Here is an 18,248-nt window from a genome sequence, read left to right as displayed (position 1 = left end):
CTTCATCTACACGGTGGTATAACTTTCTTGATCACTCTCTTTACATTACCACAAACTAGTTGTCAAGCTCTTTAGTGTAGCTAGTTGTGAGAGCTTGCTTGCTTGGTTGGTGTGGCTCTTTAGTTAGCCTTTGAGAGCACATTAATATAGGGCAGTATCATAGCTATTGTGTGAATAGAGACTATCTAAACTAGAACTGTGGTAGGTAGCTTGCATTTTGAGTAGGCTAGCGCATCTCTTGCTTCGCCTCATAATTATCTAACCTTTTTGTTAAGTGTTGTTGTAGAAATTTTTATTAGGCTATTCACCCCCCTCTAGCCATTAGGATCTTTCAACCACCACGCACGACGGCCTGAGCGCGCAGCCGGTAGCGCCACAAGGCCACAACAGCGGGGCGGCGACGGCGGAGCAGTGAGGACATGAGCAGGGACTGGACAGCAAGCCGGAGCCCCGGAGCACTCTATAAATTGGTGAGCCGTGAGCATTTTTTATAGTATGTAAAATTAGAAAATTGGTAATTGGGATTGTAATTTGCCAATGCTTATGAATTTATGACAATTGATACTTGTGTGATTTTAATTTTAGGTCTAAAACAGGAAGAGGAAGAATAGTGCCACTACTGATTTGAGAGCTTTCTTGGCAAGAGCTGCCGCAAAGAAGAAACAAGCTAAACTAGAGTGTTCCTGAGTCTTGCCATGAAAGATAGGTGCAGGTGGTGGTATTTCAAGGGTAGAGTGGTAGTGGACAAACCTTTGATAGTGAAACAAGCACAGTACCACCTAAACCAGTGAGAGCTACGCAACGGCAGCCAGCAGAGCCCCCAATAATAGAAGTTGATGAATCAAAATCCAGTAATGAAGACAATGATGACTATGACCTTGAGCATAATCCTGGACTGAGGGCTCCTATCTCAAGCTATCCTATCAATGACCAAGATTCAATTAGAAGAGCATACATTGCAATGGGGTGATGTCAACCAAACATGAAGAATTTTCTGCAACATATGTGTGGAGGTATGCGCCGCTTTCCAACATAAGTGGTTTGCTGAATTCAAGTGGATTGAGTATAGCGCGCAAAAAGATGTTGCATATTGCTTTGTTTGCTATTTATTCAAAGATAGTTGTAAGTTTGCTGGTGGAGATGCTTTTGTTGATGAAGGGTTTAGAAATTGGAATATGAAAAGGAGAATTCGTAGGCATGCTAGTGCTATCAATAGTGCTCATAGTGAAGCTGAAGAGAAATATAGATTGTTCATGATGAGTCAAGTGATGCATACCTATAGGAACAATTGGCTCTTGTTTGTGTTTTGTCAACAAAAAAGGAGAACCAGTTGAGCGGTTTCTTGGTCTTGTCCAAGTTGAAGATACTACATCATTGACTCTTAAAGAAGCAATTCAGTCCTTGCTTATCAAATATCAATTGCCCATATCCAAGGTACGTGGTCAAGGGTACAATGGAGCTAGTAATATGAAGGGTCATGTTAATGGTTTGAAGAAACTAATTATGGATGAGTCCTCTTCTGCTTATTATGTTCATTGCTTCGCCCATCAACTTCAGCTAACACTTTATAGCAGTTGCTAAGAAGAATACTGATTGTGATTGGTTCTTTGGGCAACTTTCATATTTGTTGAATGTTCTAGGGATGCCTTGTAAAAAGATCTGCATGCTTCGCATTGCTCAAGCTGAATACATGATTGAAGCATTGAAATTGGGTGAAATTGAAATCGGGCAAGGTTTGAATCAAGAGATGGGCTTAGCAAGGCCAGGTGATACACGATGGGGATATCACTATAGAACTGTAATGCATGTTATGTTCTTGTATCCTTCAATCAAGAAAGTTGTCTTTAGGATTGGGAATGAAAGTAAAGGGGCTGAGGCTAATGGTGCTCAAACTATACTCACAATATTTAAGTCCTTTGAGTTTGTTTTCCTGCTACACTTGATGAATGAAATATTTGGATACACAAATGACTTGTGCAACGCTTTGCAAAAGAGGGAGCAAGATATCGTAAATGAAATGGATCTTCTGGAGTTCACAAAGGTAGAATTGGATGTTTTGAGACAAGATTCTGGATGACAAGAATTCCTTACCAAGGTCACTTCTTTTTGTGAGAAGCACAATGTTAAAGTTGTTGACATGAATGGGAAGTATGTTCCTATGCAAAGATCAAAACAGTTCTACAGAGGTGTCATTAATTATCACCGGTTTCATGTTGATATGTTTTTGGGTGTCATTGATAGGCAAGTTCAAGAGCTTAATAATAGGTTTGATGAGGTAAACTCAGAGCTACTTAGATGCATGGCATCATTCAGTCCAGCTAATTCCTTTTCTGCTTTTAATGTTGAGAACTTGGTTAAGCTTGCTGGGTTCTATCCACATGACTTTGATTTTGAAGAAATGAACCAGCTTCATTTTCAGTTGCACCACTATATCAATGATGTCAGAAATGATGAAAACTTCAAAAATTTGAGAAGTCTAGCAGAGTTGTTTATAATGCTAGTTAAAGAAGGAAAGGTTCCTCGGTATGAAATTGTTTATAAACTTCTCAAATTGGTGCTTGTTCTCCCTGTTGCAACTGCTGGTGTTGAGATGGTCTTTTCTATAATGAATTTTGTTTATAATGCTAGTTAAAGAAGGAAAGGTTCCTCGGTATGAAATTGTTTATAAACTTCTCAAATTGGTGCTTGTTCTCCCTGTTGCAACTGCTGGTGTTGAGATGGTCTTTTCTATAATGAATTTGATAAAGAACAAGAGAAGAAGCAAGATGGGGCAGAAATATTTAAATGGTTGCTTGGTCACATTGATTGAAAGAGAATTCTTCATGCAAGCTAAGGATGAGGACATCATCACTCATTTTTAAAGCATTAAGGATCTGAAAGTTGTCCTATAACTTGTAAGTTGAAAGCTTTGTTACCATTTTGCTATTTTATCATCTATTTATTTCACATGTTGCCACTTTGATATGTTGATCATTAGTAGCCCAACAATTTCAAGTTGTGATCAATTTTATTAATCAATGATGCTACCACTTAATTCTATGTTATAAAACTATAATTTAGGCTGTCAATTTTTTTTCTTGCCATTTGGAATTTTGAATACCCATGGTCCAAATCCTGCGTCGCGCCTCTTTTTATTGTCTAGTCCAGCCAGGAGCAGTCTGCGGTGAAAAAAATAATGTGGCAGTATAAAGGTGTGTGGGATATAGTCCCGCGCCTCTTTTTATTGTCCAGTCCAGCCAGAAGCAGTCTGCGGTGAAAAAAATAACGTGGCAGCATAAAGGTGTGTGGGATATAGTCCTATCGGCAATTGAGTGGCAGCATAAAGGTGTGTGGGATATAGTCCTATCGGCAATTGAGTGACCGATAGGACTGTCTGGCAAAAATCACATCGACGTGGACAGTACATAGGACATGTGGCACCTCTTGTCGGCAGTTGAATCGCATGAGGACAGTCAGCCGCATGAGGACAGTGGCATAGAACGTGGCCGCATGAGGACAGAGTCGCATGATATGTTAGATATTAATAAGATATTAATAAGTTTGTCACGTGTGTAATCCTGTTGTAAACGTTGTATCGGATACCGTGAGAATGGGTACCCTAAGCAAGAACCAAAAAACGACTGCTTAGACTTCGTAAAGATCGAAACCAGCTAACAACCGCTGGCCTCGGCCGACTCTCCGACTTGCCCGAGGCTCCCTCATCGCTGGCCTCGGGCGACCTCTCACCAAAGGCCTCGGCCAATTCTCCGTATCGCTCGAGGCCCCCTCACCGCTGGCCTCGGGCGATCCCCCACCGAAGGCCTCGGCCGACCCCCTCTCGTCGCAGGCCTCGGCCGGGTCGCCGACCCTCCGCCTCACGCGAGGCGGGCTCGGCAACACTCCGCTGCCTCTTCCTTCACCTGTCCCTCTGACAAAACGTCACGTCGCATTAACTCAGCTAACTGCTGCCACTGACATCGGCCGCATGCTCGGCACAGTACAGCGGAATGGCCAACGGGACGGGAGGCAGGACTGGGCAAGGGTTACCCGCCACTGTGCCCACCGCTATGCACATGGTTGACGCCCATGCCTCACTGTGCTGCCAACTCCTGCTCCGAGAACAACGCGGCGTGGGGAGCCACGTCCGGGATACTGTGGCCTCAGAATCAGTACCCATGACCAATAATTCTCTCCAAAGCCTCGGCAGTTTGCTTCAGGGGCTCGGTAGCCTGAGGATCCATGTCCGCCGAGCCCCCCACGATGGCTCGGCCTCGGCATCTGCGGAGCCTCGGCTCCCTACGACGTCATCGCACGATAACCGGCACATCACCCGCCATGTCCTGCCTCAAGCTGTACTGGAGCCCCACGACACACAAGATCAGGTATGATCGGCGCGTCACTTCTGCACGACAAGGACGGAGCCACTCCATCGACCATACCACAACAGTGGCCGGCTGCAGGGCTCGGACACGCCATCCCCATTCATAGAACGCTATGTAGCAACATATGTACGTTCCTAGTTCTCCCTTAGAGTATAAAAGGGAGGGACCAGGGCCATTTCTAGGGACGGAAGAACAACGAGCAGAAAGAGGAACTCACCAATAGAACCACACACTTCTACGCTGCTTGAGAACAACGCCTCAAGCAGCTCGCACCACCCCCGCCGAGACCTGGGGCTAGCTCCCTCTCTCACCTAGCTTGTAACCCCCTACTACGAGCACTCCGGTGCAAGGAATACAAGATCGATCTCTCAGACTGGACGTAGGGCGTCGATTGCCTGAACCAGTATAAACCATGTGTCTCTTTGCATCACCATCGGGGATTAGGGGCACGCAGCACAAATTCACTCGTTGGTTAAGGACCCCCCCGGTCCGAAATGCCGACACGTTGTTTAGTCGTTTGGTTTGTGTCGCGTAGAATTGCAGGTGGATTAGAGATGTGCGTGATCCACGCCGTGACCGCATTCTGGTGTGTGGCCCCGTCGCGACGTCGTCCAGTGCATGTCCCATGGCAATTCGAAAAATAAGTACCTGTTTGTTTCGGCTTATACGATCGTAGATTATAAGCTGCAACAGTATTTTTCTCTTACACAAAACCTACCGGCAGTACTTCTGACTTATAATCTACGATTGTTTCAGCCGAAATGAATAGACTGAAGGGCGATTGTGGAGGTGTCATGGCGACGGGGTGGAAGGCTTCAAGCTTATGTAAACCAAGCGTTAATCCTAGAAAAAGCTGCGCCAGTTGGGCAGTGAAAAACCGTGTGTACTCATCGTGTTCTCTTCTCCAGTTCGCGTGTGTTCGTCCTAGGGTTTAGGTCGCCGCGGTCACCACCTGCCGGTGTCGCGCCGCCGCCGACGCTTGATCTGTGGCGTTCGGTTCCAACACGGCAGCGTGACCTTGGATTTCCACCGCAAGAGGAGCTGGTTGTCTAGGTGGAGCTCCTAGCTGGTGATCGTGGCGGGCAGAGCCGAATACTAGCTGCTCGCAGTTCCTGTGCAGGCGGGTGATGGAGATAGGGCCGATGTGATGGAGGATCCACGCGGCGTCAGCGATGGCCGCATGAGGACAACGGCGCAGAACGTGGAGACAGGGGCGGCTCGCTTAGGCCGCGTTTAGATTGAAAATTTTTGGTTTTGACTACTGTAGCACGTTCGTTTGTATTTGACAATTAGTGTCTAATTATGGACTAATTAGGTTCAAAAGTTTCGTCTCGTAATTTCTCACCCAACTGTGTAATTAGTTTTTTTTCGTGTACATTTAGTACTCCATGCATATGCCGTAAGATTCAATATGATACTTTGGTGTGAAAAATTTTGGGAACTGATCACGCCCTTAGAGGACTTCGTCACGTTGTCTGGCTTCGCTCTGGCCTCTCTGGGTAGGCCTTGTGCTCGCAGCTAGTCCGAGTACCTACACTTCCAAGCAAAGAGAGGTTCTCTTTACTTCTTTAGGCCCTTTTCGGATGGAGTAAGACAAGTTGTTAATTTGGATTAAGATGTTAGCTGGCTAATAATTAGAGGTTAAAAACTAGTATTGTGATGTTTCGCCATTAGCATGTGTAATATACAACCCCGTGCGCTTTTTCTGTTTCTTCGTTTGCAGTCCAGGAGTCCACGGTACCTCACCGTTTGCTTCCAGGCTTGTAATGTTCTAAACTTCTCCTTAATCAAATACGGGCTAATGCGCGTTCTAGGAAAAAAAAGTATTGTGATGTTTGGATCGTACAATCAATGGATAGTACTATTTTCATACAAATAATTTTATGCCCCTTGCCTCCTGATATGTTGTTGTTAGGAAGGGATATTTTCAACTTTTTGAGATTGGTTGCCCCATTAGTCTCAATTCGCCGCGATTTGCCAACGGAACCTCTAGCGCCCGGATGTCCGTACAGGGCTAGTGTCCGAACGCCCGCGTCTTCTTCACGTGGGGGCCTGCGCCGCTCCGTGTCCGACGCCAGCACCGTGTCCAGCACCGTGGCCCGTGCTGCTTCGTGTCCCGCGCTCACATCGTGGGCCGCGCGTGCTTCGTGTCCCGCACCCATACCGTGGCACCCCTTCCACACCCATGCGCATGCAGGCGGGCCCAACAGCTTAGAAGGTGGCTGATGCAGATTGGTCCTAGCGCAACTTGTGCAACACCAAGATCTACTTTTACAACATTTAGATAAAACACTTGCAACATACGTCCAAATCAATTTAAACACTTGCAACATATGTATGAAACGCCAGAAAAACACGTTTGCAGCCATTACAAAACATATGCAGCATCCAGATAAAACACTTACAACATACGCATGAAAACACCTGAAACACACGCTTGTAACATACATGTATATGCAACATCTAGATCTATTTTGCAACATCCAGATGAAACACTTGCAACATACGTATGAAACAGATGAAACATTTGTGACATATACCTAAAAACACCATTGCAACATATGCAACATCCCGATCTACTTTTTCAACATCGATATAAACACACTTGCAACATACCTCTGAAACATTTGAAACACTTGAAATAGACGCTTTCAACATGCAGTTTCAGCACAATATCTCCTTGCTACTTGGGAGAATGGATCCTCGTCGGCGTGTGGAGTTCTATCCCGGTTGTCGCGGGCTGCACGTGGGCGAATTTCGCCTCGACCACGGCGAACTGGTTAGGCGGGCGTGAGATGTGTGTGGGTGGGCTCCACCCGGGCTGCCGTGAGCTGCATGCGGGTGAGCTCCATATCCGACCGCAACGAGCTGGGTAGGTGGAGGCGGAGGTCTTCTTAGCTGCCGACCACGTGTCCGGTCCCCATGGTGGAGGCGGCAACGGTCTTCCTCACCACGGGCGGGCGGCACAGCGCGACCGGTGGAGCTCGAGCATACGCGGCTAGCGGCGGCCCTCCATGCTCGTGTATATGCGGACGGTGGTGGCACTCGTGCAGATGCGGGGCGCTAGCAGGATGCTAGTTTTACAATTTTTTAAAAACAAAGGCCCCGTTCGCTGGTCTGAAACTTGGCTGAAAAACACTGTTCCGGCTGGTTTATTGTGAGAGAAAAACACTGTTCGGCTGGTTTGATGAACAGTACCGCGTGCCTGAAACCAGCCAGCTGGCTGAACGGCTTCAGACCCGCGAACACCACCAAAATCTAGATCTATAATTATCTATTAAAATATTATTATTTCAAAAAAACAATTCGACACTTGACCGTGATCCACCAACCCAAGCTAAAGCCTGAACATTTCTTCTTCGCAAGAGATCGCCATCTCGTTGGTCGGCAAGAAATGAGCTCGACAGTTAAAAAAAAAAAAAAGAGCTGGACAGGTTGTCAGCCAGCGAGAAGAGATATCAGATATCTGATCTCCTCTGGCTCCGGTGCGGTGAGGACCCCATCCCCGCCGGCGGACAAAAGCTGCATGGGCCCACCCCCGCCGCCCGGCACAGAAATAGGGCCCACACGTCATCCACTCTGACCACAGCATGTCACGTGTCCGCCCCCCGAGCTATATTACCAAAACTTTTTTTTCCCCTCGGAAGAGAAAAGGAGATTCCTCTCCCCCTCCCTCCCCTTCCCCGGTTCCCCCTCCCCCATCGTCGAAACCCTAGCCCCGTCTCGCCGCCGGCGGTGGTGGCAGCCTCAGCACCGGCACACAGCCCGCCGTACCACTCCTCGCACGCTCCCTCCCGGTTCCGTCGCCCCCCGACCGACCGATCGGTCGTCGGTTCGGTAGCCGCCGGATCCGGATCGGCCGGTGACATGTCGAAGGCTAGGGTCTACGCCGACGTCAACGTGCTGCGCCCCAAGGAGTACTGGGACTACGAGGCGCTCACCGTTCAATGGGGGTATGTCCTCTCCTCCCCTCCCTCGCTAGCTCGCGAGCTCTCCTCTCGTGTCCTCCGCACCTCGCGCGCGTAACCCTAGCTCAAGCATCGGTTTCGCCGTGGTACGAGCGTGTCCGTATGGCGAATCGTTTGGTCTCTTCGTAAGGCTGGGCTCGGTAATCGGTATATTGTTCAGGTGGGACTCCAGATTGATTGTCCCCGTGCTTAGCTTGGATTGGGTAGTGTCGTTTGTTTGGAAGATAAACCCTGTGCCCAAAGAAACTAAACGATTTTGTTTTGTCACATAGTTTTTTAGCGCTTTGGCATTTATGCCTCATAATGATAGCTCTATTTTCGCCCTGCAGTTTTCTTCTTTAAATCATTTTGTTATTACTCGTAGTCCTTTGGACAGCCATGCTGTGACTGACAACTTTAAATCTCTCTCTTACTATTGTGCAGTTATATTTTCCCAACCCAATAAATTTTGGATTTCTGACAAGTACCATATCTCTTTGATCAGTGAGCAGGATGACTATGAAGTTGTTAGGAAAGTTGGGAGAGGAAAATACAGTGAAGTCTTTGAGGGTATTAATGTTAACAATAATGAGAAATGCATCATTAAAATCCTCAAGCCTGTGAAGAAAAAGAAGGTAGACCATGAATCCTATTGCCTGCAATTTGTAACTTGTTATCCCCTGAACTTAAGCGATGACAGGCTACTGTTTTCATTCCGCACCTGTTTAAATTTCATAATTTCAGTGACAATTTTCATCTCAATTTTAACCTACGCCTCTCGCGCTGGTGCAGATCAAAAGAGAAATTAAAATTCTTCAGAGTCTTTGTGGAGGCCCTAACATTGTGAAGCTCCTTGATATTGTTAGAGATCAGCATTCAAAAACACCCAGTTTGATCTTTGAGTATGTCAATAACACAGATTTCAAAGTGTTGTACCCAACACTAACAGATTATGACATTCGATATTACATATATGAGTTACTCAAGGTAAATTCTCATCTTGTTATTTCTGTGTTAGCATCTAGAATATTTTCTTTTTTAAAGAAGTCTTGGTAACCCAACTTGCTTTAGACTAAAAAGACTTGGTTGTTGCTGTTGAAATCTTGGCAATTTCAAAGCATTGATATCTATCAATTTTTAAGTTCTGGTGTCCAGATAGGTTTCTGTCTGTGCATTTTGAAGGCATGTTATATGTTTGCAAGGAAATGATAACTCCTGCTCATATGTAACTAATGACCACACCAAGTTACTGCTGATCTAGTCATCAACTAATTTTCAAGGAACCTGTAGTGAATTTGACTATGATTGCCTAACTGTTTCTGTTTTCTGGATACAGGCATTAGATTACTGCCATTCACAAGGTATTATGCACCGAGATGTGAAGCCCCACAATGTTATGATAGATCACGAGCTTCGGAAACTCCGGCTGATAGACTGGGGCCTTGCTGAATTCTATCATCCTGGCAAGGAATATAATGTCCGTGTTGCCTCCAGGTAGCTGCAGATATATACTATAAACTTTCATTGTTGGTTCACGGTTAATGACCTTTGAAGTGTGGAATTCTGAAGTGGTAATTAGTGAAATTATAATATACTTTGTCACTATTTATTTTGTTTCTGCTTCTGCCCTTATTTTGAATCCAAATTTCAGTTGATTTGAACCACATTTGTGACTTGTGGTTTGTTCCTGTAGCTTGTTTATTCAGCAACCATATAAATTAAGAGCATTCTGATAAATGGTATTTATATTTTAACTGCACTATAGCCTTCTGTTGTCACATATTAAGTTGCTTGAATGAATGAATGCTTTTTCTACAGTGAATCATATGGCTTACTTGACATGCCTCTAGAGCATTCCATGTTTTCTTTGTGGCAGCCCTCAGCCACTCACTATTTTCTTTTTCAACATTTTTTCAACTGGAATACAGGTACTTCAAGGGGCCTGAGCTTCTTGTTGACTTGCAAGATTATGATTACTCTTTGGACATGTGGAGTCTGGGCTGCATGTTTGCTGGAATGGTATTACCCACATGACTATTCTACCTATTGCTGCCATATCCTCCTTTAGTATTTCTGATGATTTCCTTATAGACATAACCAATATTAATTTGTTGATCATATGATGCTGATTGCAGATTTTTCGTAAGGAACCATTTTTCTACGGCCATGACAACCATGATCAACTTGTTAAGATAGCCAAGGTTGATATTCAGTCTATTTGTTCTTTGCAATGAACTAATCAACTAGCTATGTTGCTTACATTTCCTATGTCATGTAGCAGAGATTTCATTTTTATCTACTGCAACTGCAATCTGCTCAATTTCGTTGTTTTATCTTTAGTAAGAACTTGCATATGTACTTGATGCTATGTTGTTGGTTATATCTGCTGTACTTGATGCTATGTTGTTAGCTATATCTGCTGTGCTCGATGCTATGTTGTTGGCTACATATGCTGTTATACTGTGCTTGGCATGAGACCATTTAGGTTTGTTAAATGCCTCTGCTAATTATTGTTACATCCATTTATTATCAGGTACTTGGAACAGATGGGCTGAATGCTTATTTGAACAAGTACAGAATTGAGCTTGACCCTCAGCTGGAAGCCCTTGTTGGAAGGTAGAGTATGCCGCTGCTCACCAGACTTTTGATGGAAAATATGTAATCATTTATGTGGATTGCATTTACACTCTTCTTTTTTGCCTTTTTGGGATGCAGGCATAGCAGGAAACCCTGGTCAAAGTTTATTAATGCAGATAACCAACACCTAGTGTCTCCTGAGGTGTTTGCTAATGCCCTTGCAGACCTAACTCATTTGATAGTGCTTAACTCTAACAGGATTCCTTTGTTTATATCTGTAGGCCATAGATTTCCTCGACAAGCTTTTGCGTTATGATCATCAGGACAGGCTTACTGCACGTGAAGCTATGGTAAGTTTCCCTGTGCTAATTTTGGTGACATGTAATTTGACACACAAATTAAACTGGCTGCTCATTATTGCTAAATATTTGGTGTTGGTGTAAAGTATACATTTTACTAGTGCATATCTCCATCTCTGAACAAAAGAACTCTGGTCTTCACCATATCCTGATTGATGTGCATGCTGTTTTGGTGATTGATGTGCATCAATGCATGCTATTTTGCTTAAGCACGTTTTAGAACTAGAGTTTTATTCATGTTGAAAGGTTTTAGCCCATACGTACTTGGAGGTGTAGATTGCGATGCCTTGTCTTATTCTCTTCTTATAATGGATGCTTTTATATTCTTGCAGGCACACCCGTACTTCCAACAAGTGAGAGCTGCAGAGAACAGCAGGACGCGAGCATGACAGGCAAGTGCAAAGACTGGTGCTACCGTTGATCAGATCAGCTGCTCTTGATGGAGCCATGCTCTTATTAGTGACTTGCTTCTGTCAGATGTATGAGATGAATAGTGGTTGGGGGTTTACTTGGCAAAAACAAAAAATAGCTATAGAGCCTGTTGTACCCTTATACCGCGTCGAGAATAGACTGAATTATTCAGGTTGTGAGCTTTGGGATGTGATTGTGAACAATGATTATTCATGTAAGATGTTTGTCATAAAAGGTTGTCTGTTGGCTGATTGTACTGTTGTATTGTTGAGCTTGTAAAGAATATCCCATCCTTGTTTGGAATCCATCGAATTCTTGAGGACTATTTTCACGTATTATCTTTGGAAACATTGTGTTTGAAGTTTCCTTCTAACACTAGGAAGGTTGAGACGAGAAAATGAAGATGCCTCGCAGAGTTTGGCTTCAATGAACTTGTGAGTTGTGACTTGTCTGAATGCCTGTGACATACTGCAACCTTACAAATACAGTCTGGATTTATGCATGCTAAAATGGAGAGCCCAAGAATCCATGATTGTTGTACATCAAACCCTAGGAAGGTCTTGTGACTTGTCTGAATGCCTGTGACATACTGCAACCTTACAAATACAGTCTGGATTTATGCATGCTAAAATGGAGAGCCCAAGATTACATGATTGTTGTACATCAAACCCTAGGAAGGTCTTGTGACTTGTCTGAATGCCTGTGACATACTGCAACCTTACATATACAATCTGGATTTGTGCATGCTAAAATGGAGAGCCCAAGAATCCATGATTGTTGTACATCAGACCGGAGATAAATGCATAAATTAGGTGGAGGCCCCTTGACGTTTCTCCCATTTATTTCCATACATTTTGCACACTCCCTTCTTTGTTAATGAAATGACATGTAGTTCTAAGTTCAAAAAAAAAAAAAAAAAACAGAGATAAATGGCGCCCTTTAAGCTCCTAAATTCACACCTAAGAACACAGGGTAAAGGAAAAAAAAAACAGAGATAAATGGCAGTTCTACGTTGTTCGAGGAAGAAAAAAACAGAGATAAATGACTCCATGTAAGGTCCCAAATTCACACTTAAGAACACATGGAAAAGAAAAAAAAACAGAGATAAATGGCTCCCTGTAAGGTCCCAGATTCACACCAAAGAACACAGGGAAAAGAAAATACTGAGCAAGCACAGGCAGGCATCACAAATCCACACAGAATTAATGTTCTTAGCCCATACAGAATTAATGTTTTTAGCACAACAGGCTGACAGCGAAGGATTACATTACATATTTAGATGGGGCAACACAACCGAAAGCAGCTGCAGTAACAGCAACAGCAGCTGAGACCCATTGAGACGACACATAGTATATGGCAACCAGTCACTGATGAAGACGACAGTACTTGGGTGGATGACGGACAATTTTCTCTCTTTGTTGAGCTGAGCATATGCCCCTTTGTCTGAGGAAGCATATGCTGCTGCTCTGCTGCTTACTAATTCTTGAGGTGGGGGAAGCACTGGTAGAGGTCGTTCTTGGGATGCCTCGCCTCGGCATGCTCCTTGCACTTGGCCTCAGAGGTGGTGCAGATGAAAGTCTGCATGCAGACCTTGCACTGCGTTCAGATGGAAGCATGGTTAGTGCATTTGGATGTAAGCATTGTTCAGATGACCAACTGAGAAGTGAAATACCAGAACATAAACATTGTTAGGGTGTAGAGGAATGTAAAAAATTCAGAGTACACACATTTGGTCAACGAGAGAAATGGAAGCTACTGCGTAGTAACTAGTGATTCACACAGCAGATAGCACCTCAATGTTATCAAGAAAGGGGTAACACCAAGGACAGGGAAGCACCACAGGTTTCAGTAGTGATTATATTGTCTCTCCAGAGTCCAGATCGATTTTGAAAAATGTTACGGTTTTCCCCTTCCCGTTGCGCTCGCTATGGGGGCTAATCGAAATTGGGCTAGAACAGCCGGCTCGGGGTGTTTGCTGATGTTCCTGAACAAGAGTGAGGCATTATTGCCCATTGACTAGACTCGTCGACACTAATTTTTCTTTTTATAGCAAAGAGAGGTGTGATTGCAGTTTAGGTTGAAGGACTGCGCTGCAAGGCGCACTGCAGCAGCCAATTTGGAACTGTAGGAGATCTAGTATGAATTGCAAGCAAGCGGCAGGTAAGTAAAAGTGTGGGTGTGCAGGGATGAATTCGTTCCCCTGCCGCCCCCCAATATATTGAAATGGATGTGTCGAATTGAATCCCCTGCCCCCTTTTGTAACTAGAGAGGAATGAAATTCAGCAACAGACGTTACAGAGGGTGAGAGGGGCACCTTGGCAGCTCCCAAGCTGGGAGTTGAAGCAAGCAACGCAAAGCAAGGTTCCTAATTCCTAATCCTACCCTAGGGGCGAAACAATAACAAAATCATAAGTACTGGAGTAATACTCTGCCATTCCACTGCTATCTACGGCTTGCAGGTGCATAGACACGTAGCAATCATAAGTAAAAGGGAGACAGGGCATGGTCGGGTTGGGTAAGCAGGAGGAGCAGCAAGAGAGGGGATGGATGAGGATCGCGTCGTGGGTGGCCACTGGCCGCGAATCCAGATGGAGTAGCCTGAAACCGACCGAAGTGAATCCGGGAAACCCCGCCTTGCCTTACCCTCAAATTTCGACAGGAACAGATGGCAAACAAGAGGATTGGGTACTGGGTAGGGTAGGGTAGGGTAGGGTAGAGAGACAGATCGGGGGTGGCGAGCGGCGGTGAAGAGAAGCAAGAGGGGTGGGGGATGGTACGCACCTGGATGTTCATGGCCTTCTTGTTGGTCTCCAGCTGGCTGCCTGCGAGCAAACACAGAGAGGAAATCGACGGAATCAGATCAGATGGGGATTGGCGAGCAAGGGAGGGGAATCCGGGGATGGACGGAAGAGATGGAGATGGATGGGGTACGTGCCTTTGGCGGCCTTGTTCTTCTCGGCGTTCCTCTCCCGCGCCATCTTGGACTTCTGGCCGTTGCCTCCGCCCATGGCTGAAGCTCAAGCTCCTCCTGTTCCTCCTGCGAGACCAAGAGAGGGGTGCCGGTGCGCGTGGGTGGGGGAAGGAAGGAAGGAAGGGACTGGGCTGCTGCTAAGTATATAATAAAAAGATTTAGTTACGAGTAAAAAATACTATACCAGTTAAGTATAGTATTACATATATACGTATAAATAAATTTACAGTTTGGTTCTTGCTTAATGCTAACAGTATTGTTTTGTTTTATATAGACTTAGTTAATTAAAACTTAAACATATCTGGGTATCTAGAATTGTACGTATACTGCTTTTGAGACGATGGGCAGGAAAGAAGAGGAAAAAAAGAAAAAGAAAAGAAAAGGAGAGAAGCAGGCGAGGGCAGGTCGTGGTTGGGAATGGATTCCTTCCGGCTTCCGCTTTCCGCTTTCCGCACGACGCAAATGCAGCCGGCCAAGCTTGACCGCCCCCTTGACCCAAGTCAAAATAAATACGGCCCACGGATCTGTCTCTGCCGGGCCCATCCACCATCGGCCACGCCAGGGGGCCCGGCCGGCCGCACCGCCGTTGACAGCAAGGCTCCAAAAGGCCCAAAACTGCGCTATGCAGCAAGGCTCGAATTCCTTGCGACCAACAATATAGCCGAATGCGAGCAGCTACTGGGGTTGCGAAAGCTCAGAGCTCTAGGAGTGAGGAGGTGCATAGTTAGATCGGATTCCCAAGTAATAGTGGGACATGTCGAAAAAGAGTTCACTGAAAAGGAACCCGAGTTGATCAAGTACTTGCCAGCGGTAACAAGAACGGAGAAGCATTTCGCTGGTTTGACTTTTCGCCACATTCCAAGAAGCGAGAATGCGGAAGCCGATGAGCTGGCAAAAGTAGCTGCGCAGAGAGCACCATTGCCAATAGATGTTTTTTTTATCAAGAACTGTCACTCAAAGCAATACAAGAAGAGGAATGACCCAGCACCGTGCATATCATCGCAAGTAAGGATTGGAGATCGCCCATATTCGCTTACCTCAATGGAACCTATGAGCCGCATAGCAAGCATGAGACAGATAGAATGAATTCCATGACGAAACAATACTCCATCATAGCGGGAGAGCTATACAAGAGTGGAATAGTTGCACCAACACTAAAGTGCATAAGCAAAGAGCAAGGAATCAATTTGCTAAGCGAAATGCACGCTGGAATGTGCGGAGCTCACAGGGGACCCCATGAAATAGCCACAGAGCGATGAGACAAGGATTCTATTGGTCGAGAGTAGCAGAAGACGCAAAAGAGTTGGTCCGCAGTTGCTAGATGTTCACCAAGAAGCTGAGAGCCCTAGCTAACCCAACCACGTCAATCATCCCGACATGGCCTTTGCAGAGGTGGGGAGTCGACATTGTGGGGCCATTGCCGATAGCGCCCAACAACTTGCATTTCGCAGCAGTAGCTTTAGAGTATTTCACCAAGTGGATTGACGCTAAGGCACTGGCGAAAATCACTTCGGGTACCTTAATTAGTTTCGTGTGGCAAAGGATCATCTGCCATTTTGGGGTCCCGTCCTACATCACAATTGACAATGGAAGCAGTTCGATTGCACGAAGTTTAGAAAATTTTGCAGCGAGTTGGGGATCAAACTAGAATTCGCCTTAGTGAACCACCCAGAGAGCAACGGAGCAGTCGAAAGGGCAAATGGCTTTATTTTCAGTGCAGTATCAAAAGCACTATTCGACTTCTCGAAAGGAAAATGGGCCCAGGAATTGGTTACTTATGTCTGGGGTCACAACATCTCGCGCACTCAGACAACCAGGTTCACCCCTTTTCGCCTGCTGTACGGCGAAGAGGCAATCACGCCAGAGGAGCTCAAGCTAGGGTCTTTCCACACCCAAATTGCAGCAACCACTCCAATACAGCGATACGTGGAGCTAGAAGTAGCAGAAAATGCTAGGTTATACGCTGCATCAAACCTCGACAAGTATCATGAAGAAACGAAGACTTGGAGAGACAAGAAAATTCTACGAAAGAACATCAACCCAGGCAACATGGTGCTCATCCGTCATCCAGACAAGCAGGGCAAGCTACAGTCCTAGTGGCATGGGCCGTTCATGGTGGCAAAAATGGTCAAGCCAGGAGTATACAAGTTGCTCAACAAAGACGGGGTCAAAACAACCCACACGTGGAATGCAGACAATCTACGCCGTTTTTACCCATAACATTTTTACCCTCAAACGGGTTGTAATTTTCTTCGCATCACCAAAAAAGAGTGAGCGAAATAGGGAAGGCCTCTAAGCCAAAACGTTTCCCTGACCAAAAAGGAGTATGGGCAAACAAAAGAAGCCAGATAGGCTCAAAAATGTTTTGCTCCACCAAAAAGGAGTACGGGTGAACAAAATAAGCCAGATAGGCTCAAAAACGTATCCCTGACCAAAAAGGAGTACGGGCAAACAAAAGAAGCCAGATAGGCTCAAAAATGATTCACCCCACCAAAAAGGAGTGTGGGCGAATGAAAGAAGCCAGATAGGCTTAAAACCAATTCGTGCCAATAAGAAGGAATGTTGATGAACTCAAAAGGCACAAAAGCCATAAAAAGCTTTCCACACCCAATAAAAAGAGTAGAAAACAATGGCCACTATCTAGACCGTGCAAAATCCTATTCACATAGTCAATAGAAGACAAGGGAGCTTCCCTAGTACGTGTGGACGCACGTACGTGCACGTGTTACAAAGGACAACCAAAGATTAAGAATGGCACCAAACACTGGCGTTAAATACCGCTACCAAATGCAACAACCAAAATTGATGACATCAAACCCCTAGAACCCTATAAATACAAGGCCCGGGCACCCCCAGGTAGCATATCAAGTTTTATTCCAGAGCAAAAGCATTAGGTTAGACACCCACACTGCCTAAGTCAGGAGCGATAGCGAGAGAGGAGTTCTCACCTATAAAGGCGATGAGTGGGCTTGAGAGGGCGTCAGGGTTTTTGGCATCTGCCGAAATAGCGAAGTCTCGAGTGTGGGATAGAAGGCTATACAAGCACAAGGCCACTGGTAGCGAAAATTAGATGTTGCGAGAAACCACATAAAGTTTAGGGTGCATATTGTCCAAGAAGAGCATGCACCTTATATTCGGCAGCCATGGAACTAAAAGATGAGGCAAGAGGATGTGGCTATAGCACAACGACAATCAAGCATGGAGGGATGTTGCAAGAAAAAACGTAACATCCCCCCATATGATGAAACCACAAAGCAAGGCGATGTACCTGCATGAGACAGGATTCTTGCCGTAGCTCTGCGCTGGGAAGCATGACATCACAACACCGCACGTCAATTTAGCTAATTCGCCCAGCAATAGTGCTGATTCACTCTGGTGAATTAACAAAACAAACTAGATGTTGCGAGCCAAGAAGTAGAAGGAAAGATACTGATTGTACATATCTGCCAATACACCTAGCCAGAAGTCAAATGTAAAACAACCAATATCAAAAAGAAAAATGAAAATATATCAAGATGGTGAACGGACCAGGTATCCCCTCACCCTATTGGTTGGGGGGATGGCGTTTCTCTTTTTGCCTAAGCGATATGCCGAGGGGCCACCTCGAATATCCGTCTTAGCG

The 18,248-nt window shown here is 45.3% G+C and overlaps 2 protein-coding genes and 1 pseudogene across 2 annotated transcripts; 2 read left to right on the top strand and 1 right to left on the bottom strand.

Moving 5' to 3' along the window:
* Window positions 1-419: 419 nt before the first annotated feature.
* On the top strand, window positions 420-2,733 carry LOC136550726 (uncharacterized; annotated as a pseudogene).
* Window positions 2,734-7,877: 5,144 nt separating this feature from the next.
* LOC136549333 (casein kinase II subunit alpha-like) lies at window positions 7,878-11,980 on the top strand. Its single transcript, XM_066540571.1, has 10 exons — window positions 7,878-8,314; window positions 8,814-8,943; window positions 9,101-9,295; window positions 9,645-9,802; window positions 10,237-10,327; window positions 10,444-10,509; window positions 10,842-10,924; window positions 11,024-11,087; window positions 11,167-11,235; window positions 11,577-11,980. Exons 1-10 carry the CDS (start codon window positions 8,229-8,231, stop codon window positions 11,631-11,633), a joined length of 999 nt encoding a protein of 332 aa, XP_066396668.1. The 5' UTR covers window positions 7,878-8,228; the 3' UTR covers window positions 11,634-11,980.
* An 859-nt stretch (window positions 11,981-12,839) lies between these two features.
* On the bottom strand, window positions 12,840-14,747 carry LOC136550794 (uncharacterized protein At2g23090-like). Its single transcript, XM_066542382.1, has 3 exons — window positions 14,587-14,747; window positions 14,437-14,473; window positions 12,840-13,251 (listed from the first exon to the last, which is right to left on the bottom strand). The coding sequence occupies exons 1-3, from the start codon at window positions 14,661-14,663 to the stop codon at window positions 13,132-13,134; spliced, it is 234 nt and encodes a 77-aa protein (XP_066398479.1). The 5' UTR covers window positions 14,664-14,747; the 3' UTR covers window positions 12,840-13,131.
* Between the last annotated feature and the right edge of the window lie 3,501 nt (window positions 14,748-18,248).

Source organism: Miscanthus floridulus, chromosome 4 (genome assembly GCF_019320115.1).
Source record: "Miscanthus floridulus cultivar M001 chromosome 4, ASM1932011v1, whole genome shotgun sequence".
In the NCBI taxonomy this organism is placed as follows: domain Eukaryota; kingdom Viridiplantae; phylum Streptophyta; class Magnoliopsida; order Poales; family Poaceae; genus Miscanthus; species Miscanthus floridulus.
Note: the sequence above shows the minus strand (reverse complement) of the source record. Positions and strands in the feature narration are given on the sequence as shown.

Bases quoted from the DNA above. Each gene is read 5' to 3' on its own strand.
- LOC136549333 (XM_066540571.1), top strand. From the start codon at position 8,229: ATGTCGAAGGCTAGGGTCTACGCCGACGTCAACGTGCTGCGCCCCAAG. The intron at 8,315-8,813 runs GTATGTCCTCTC...CTCTTTGATCAG, and splicing joins GCGCTCACCGTTCAATGGGG to TGAGCAGGATGACTATGAAG. The intron at 10,328-10,443 runs GTATTACCCACA...TGCTGATTGCAG, and splicing joins GCTGCATGTTTGCTGGAATG to ATTTTTCGTAAGGAACCATT.
- LOC136550794 (XM_066542382.1), bottom strand. From the start codon at position 14,663: ATGGGCGGAGGCAACGGCCAGAAGTCCAAGATGGCGCGGGAGAGGAAC. The intron at 14,474-14,586 runs GTACCCCATCCA...GCTCGCAGGCAG, and splicing joins AACAAGGCCGCCAAAGGCAC to CCAGCTGGAGACCAACAAGA. The intron at 13,252-14,436 runs GTGCGTACCATC...ATCTGAACGCAG, and splicing joins AGAAGGCCATGAACATCCAG to TGCAAGGTCTGCATGCAGAC.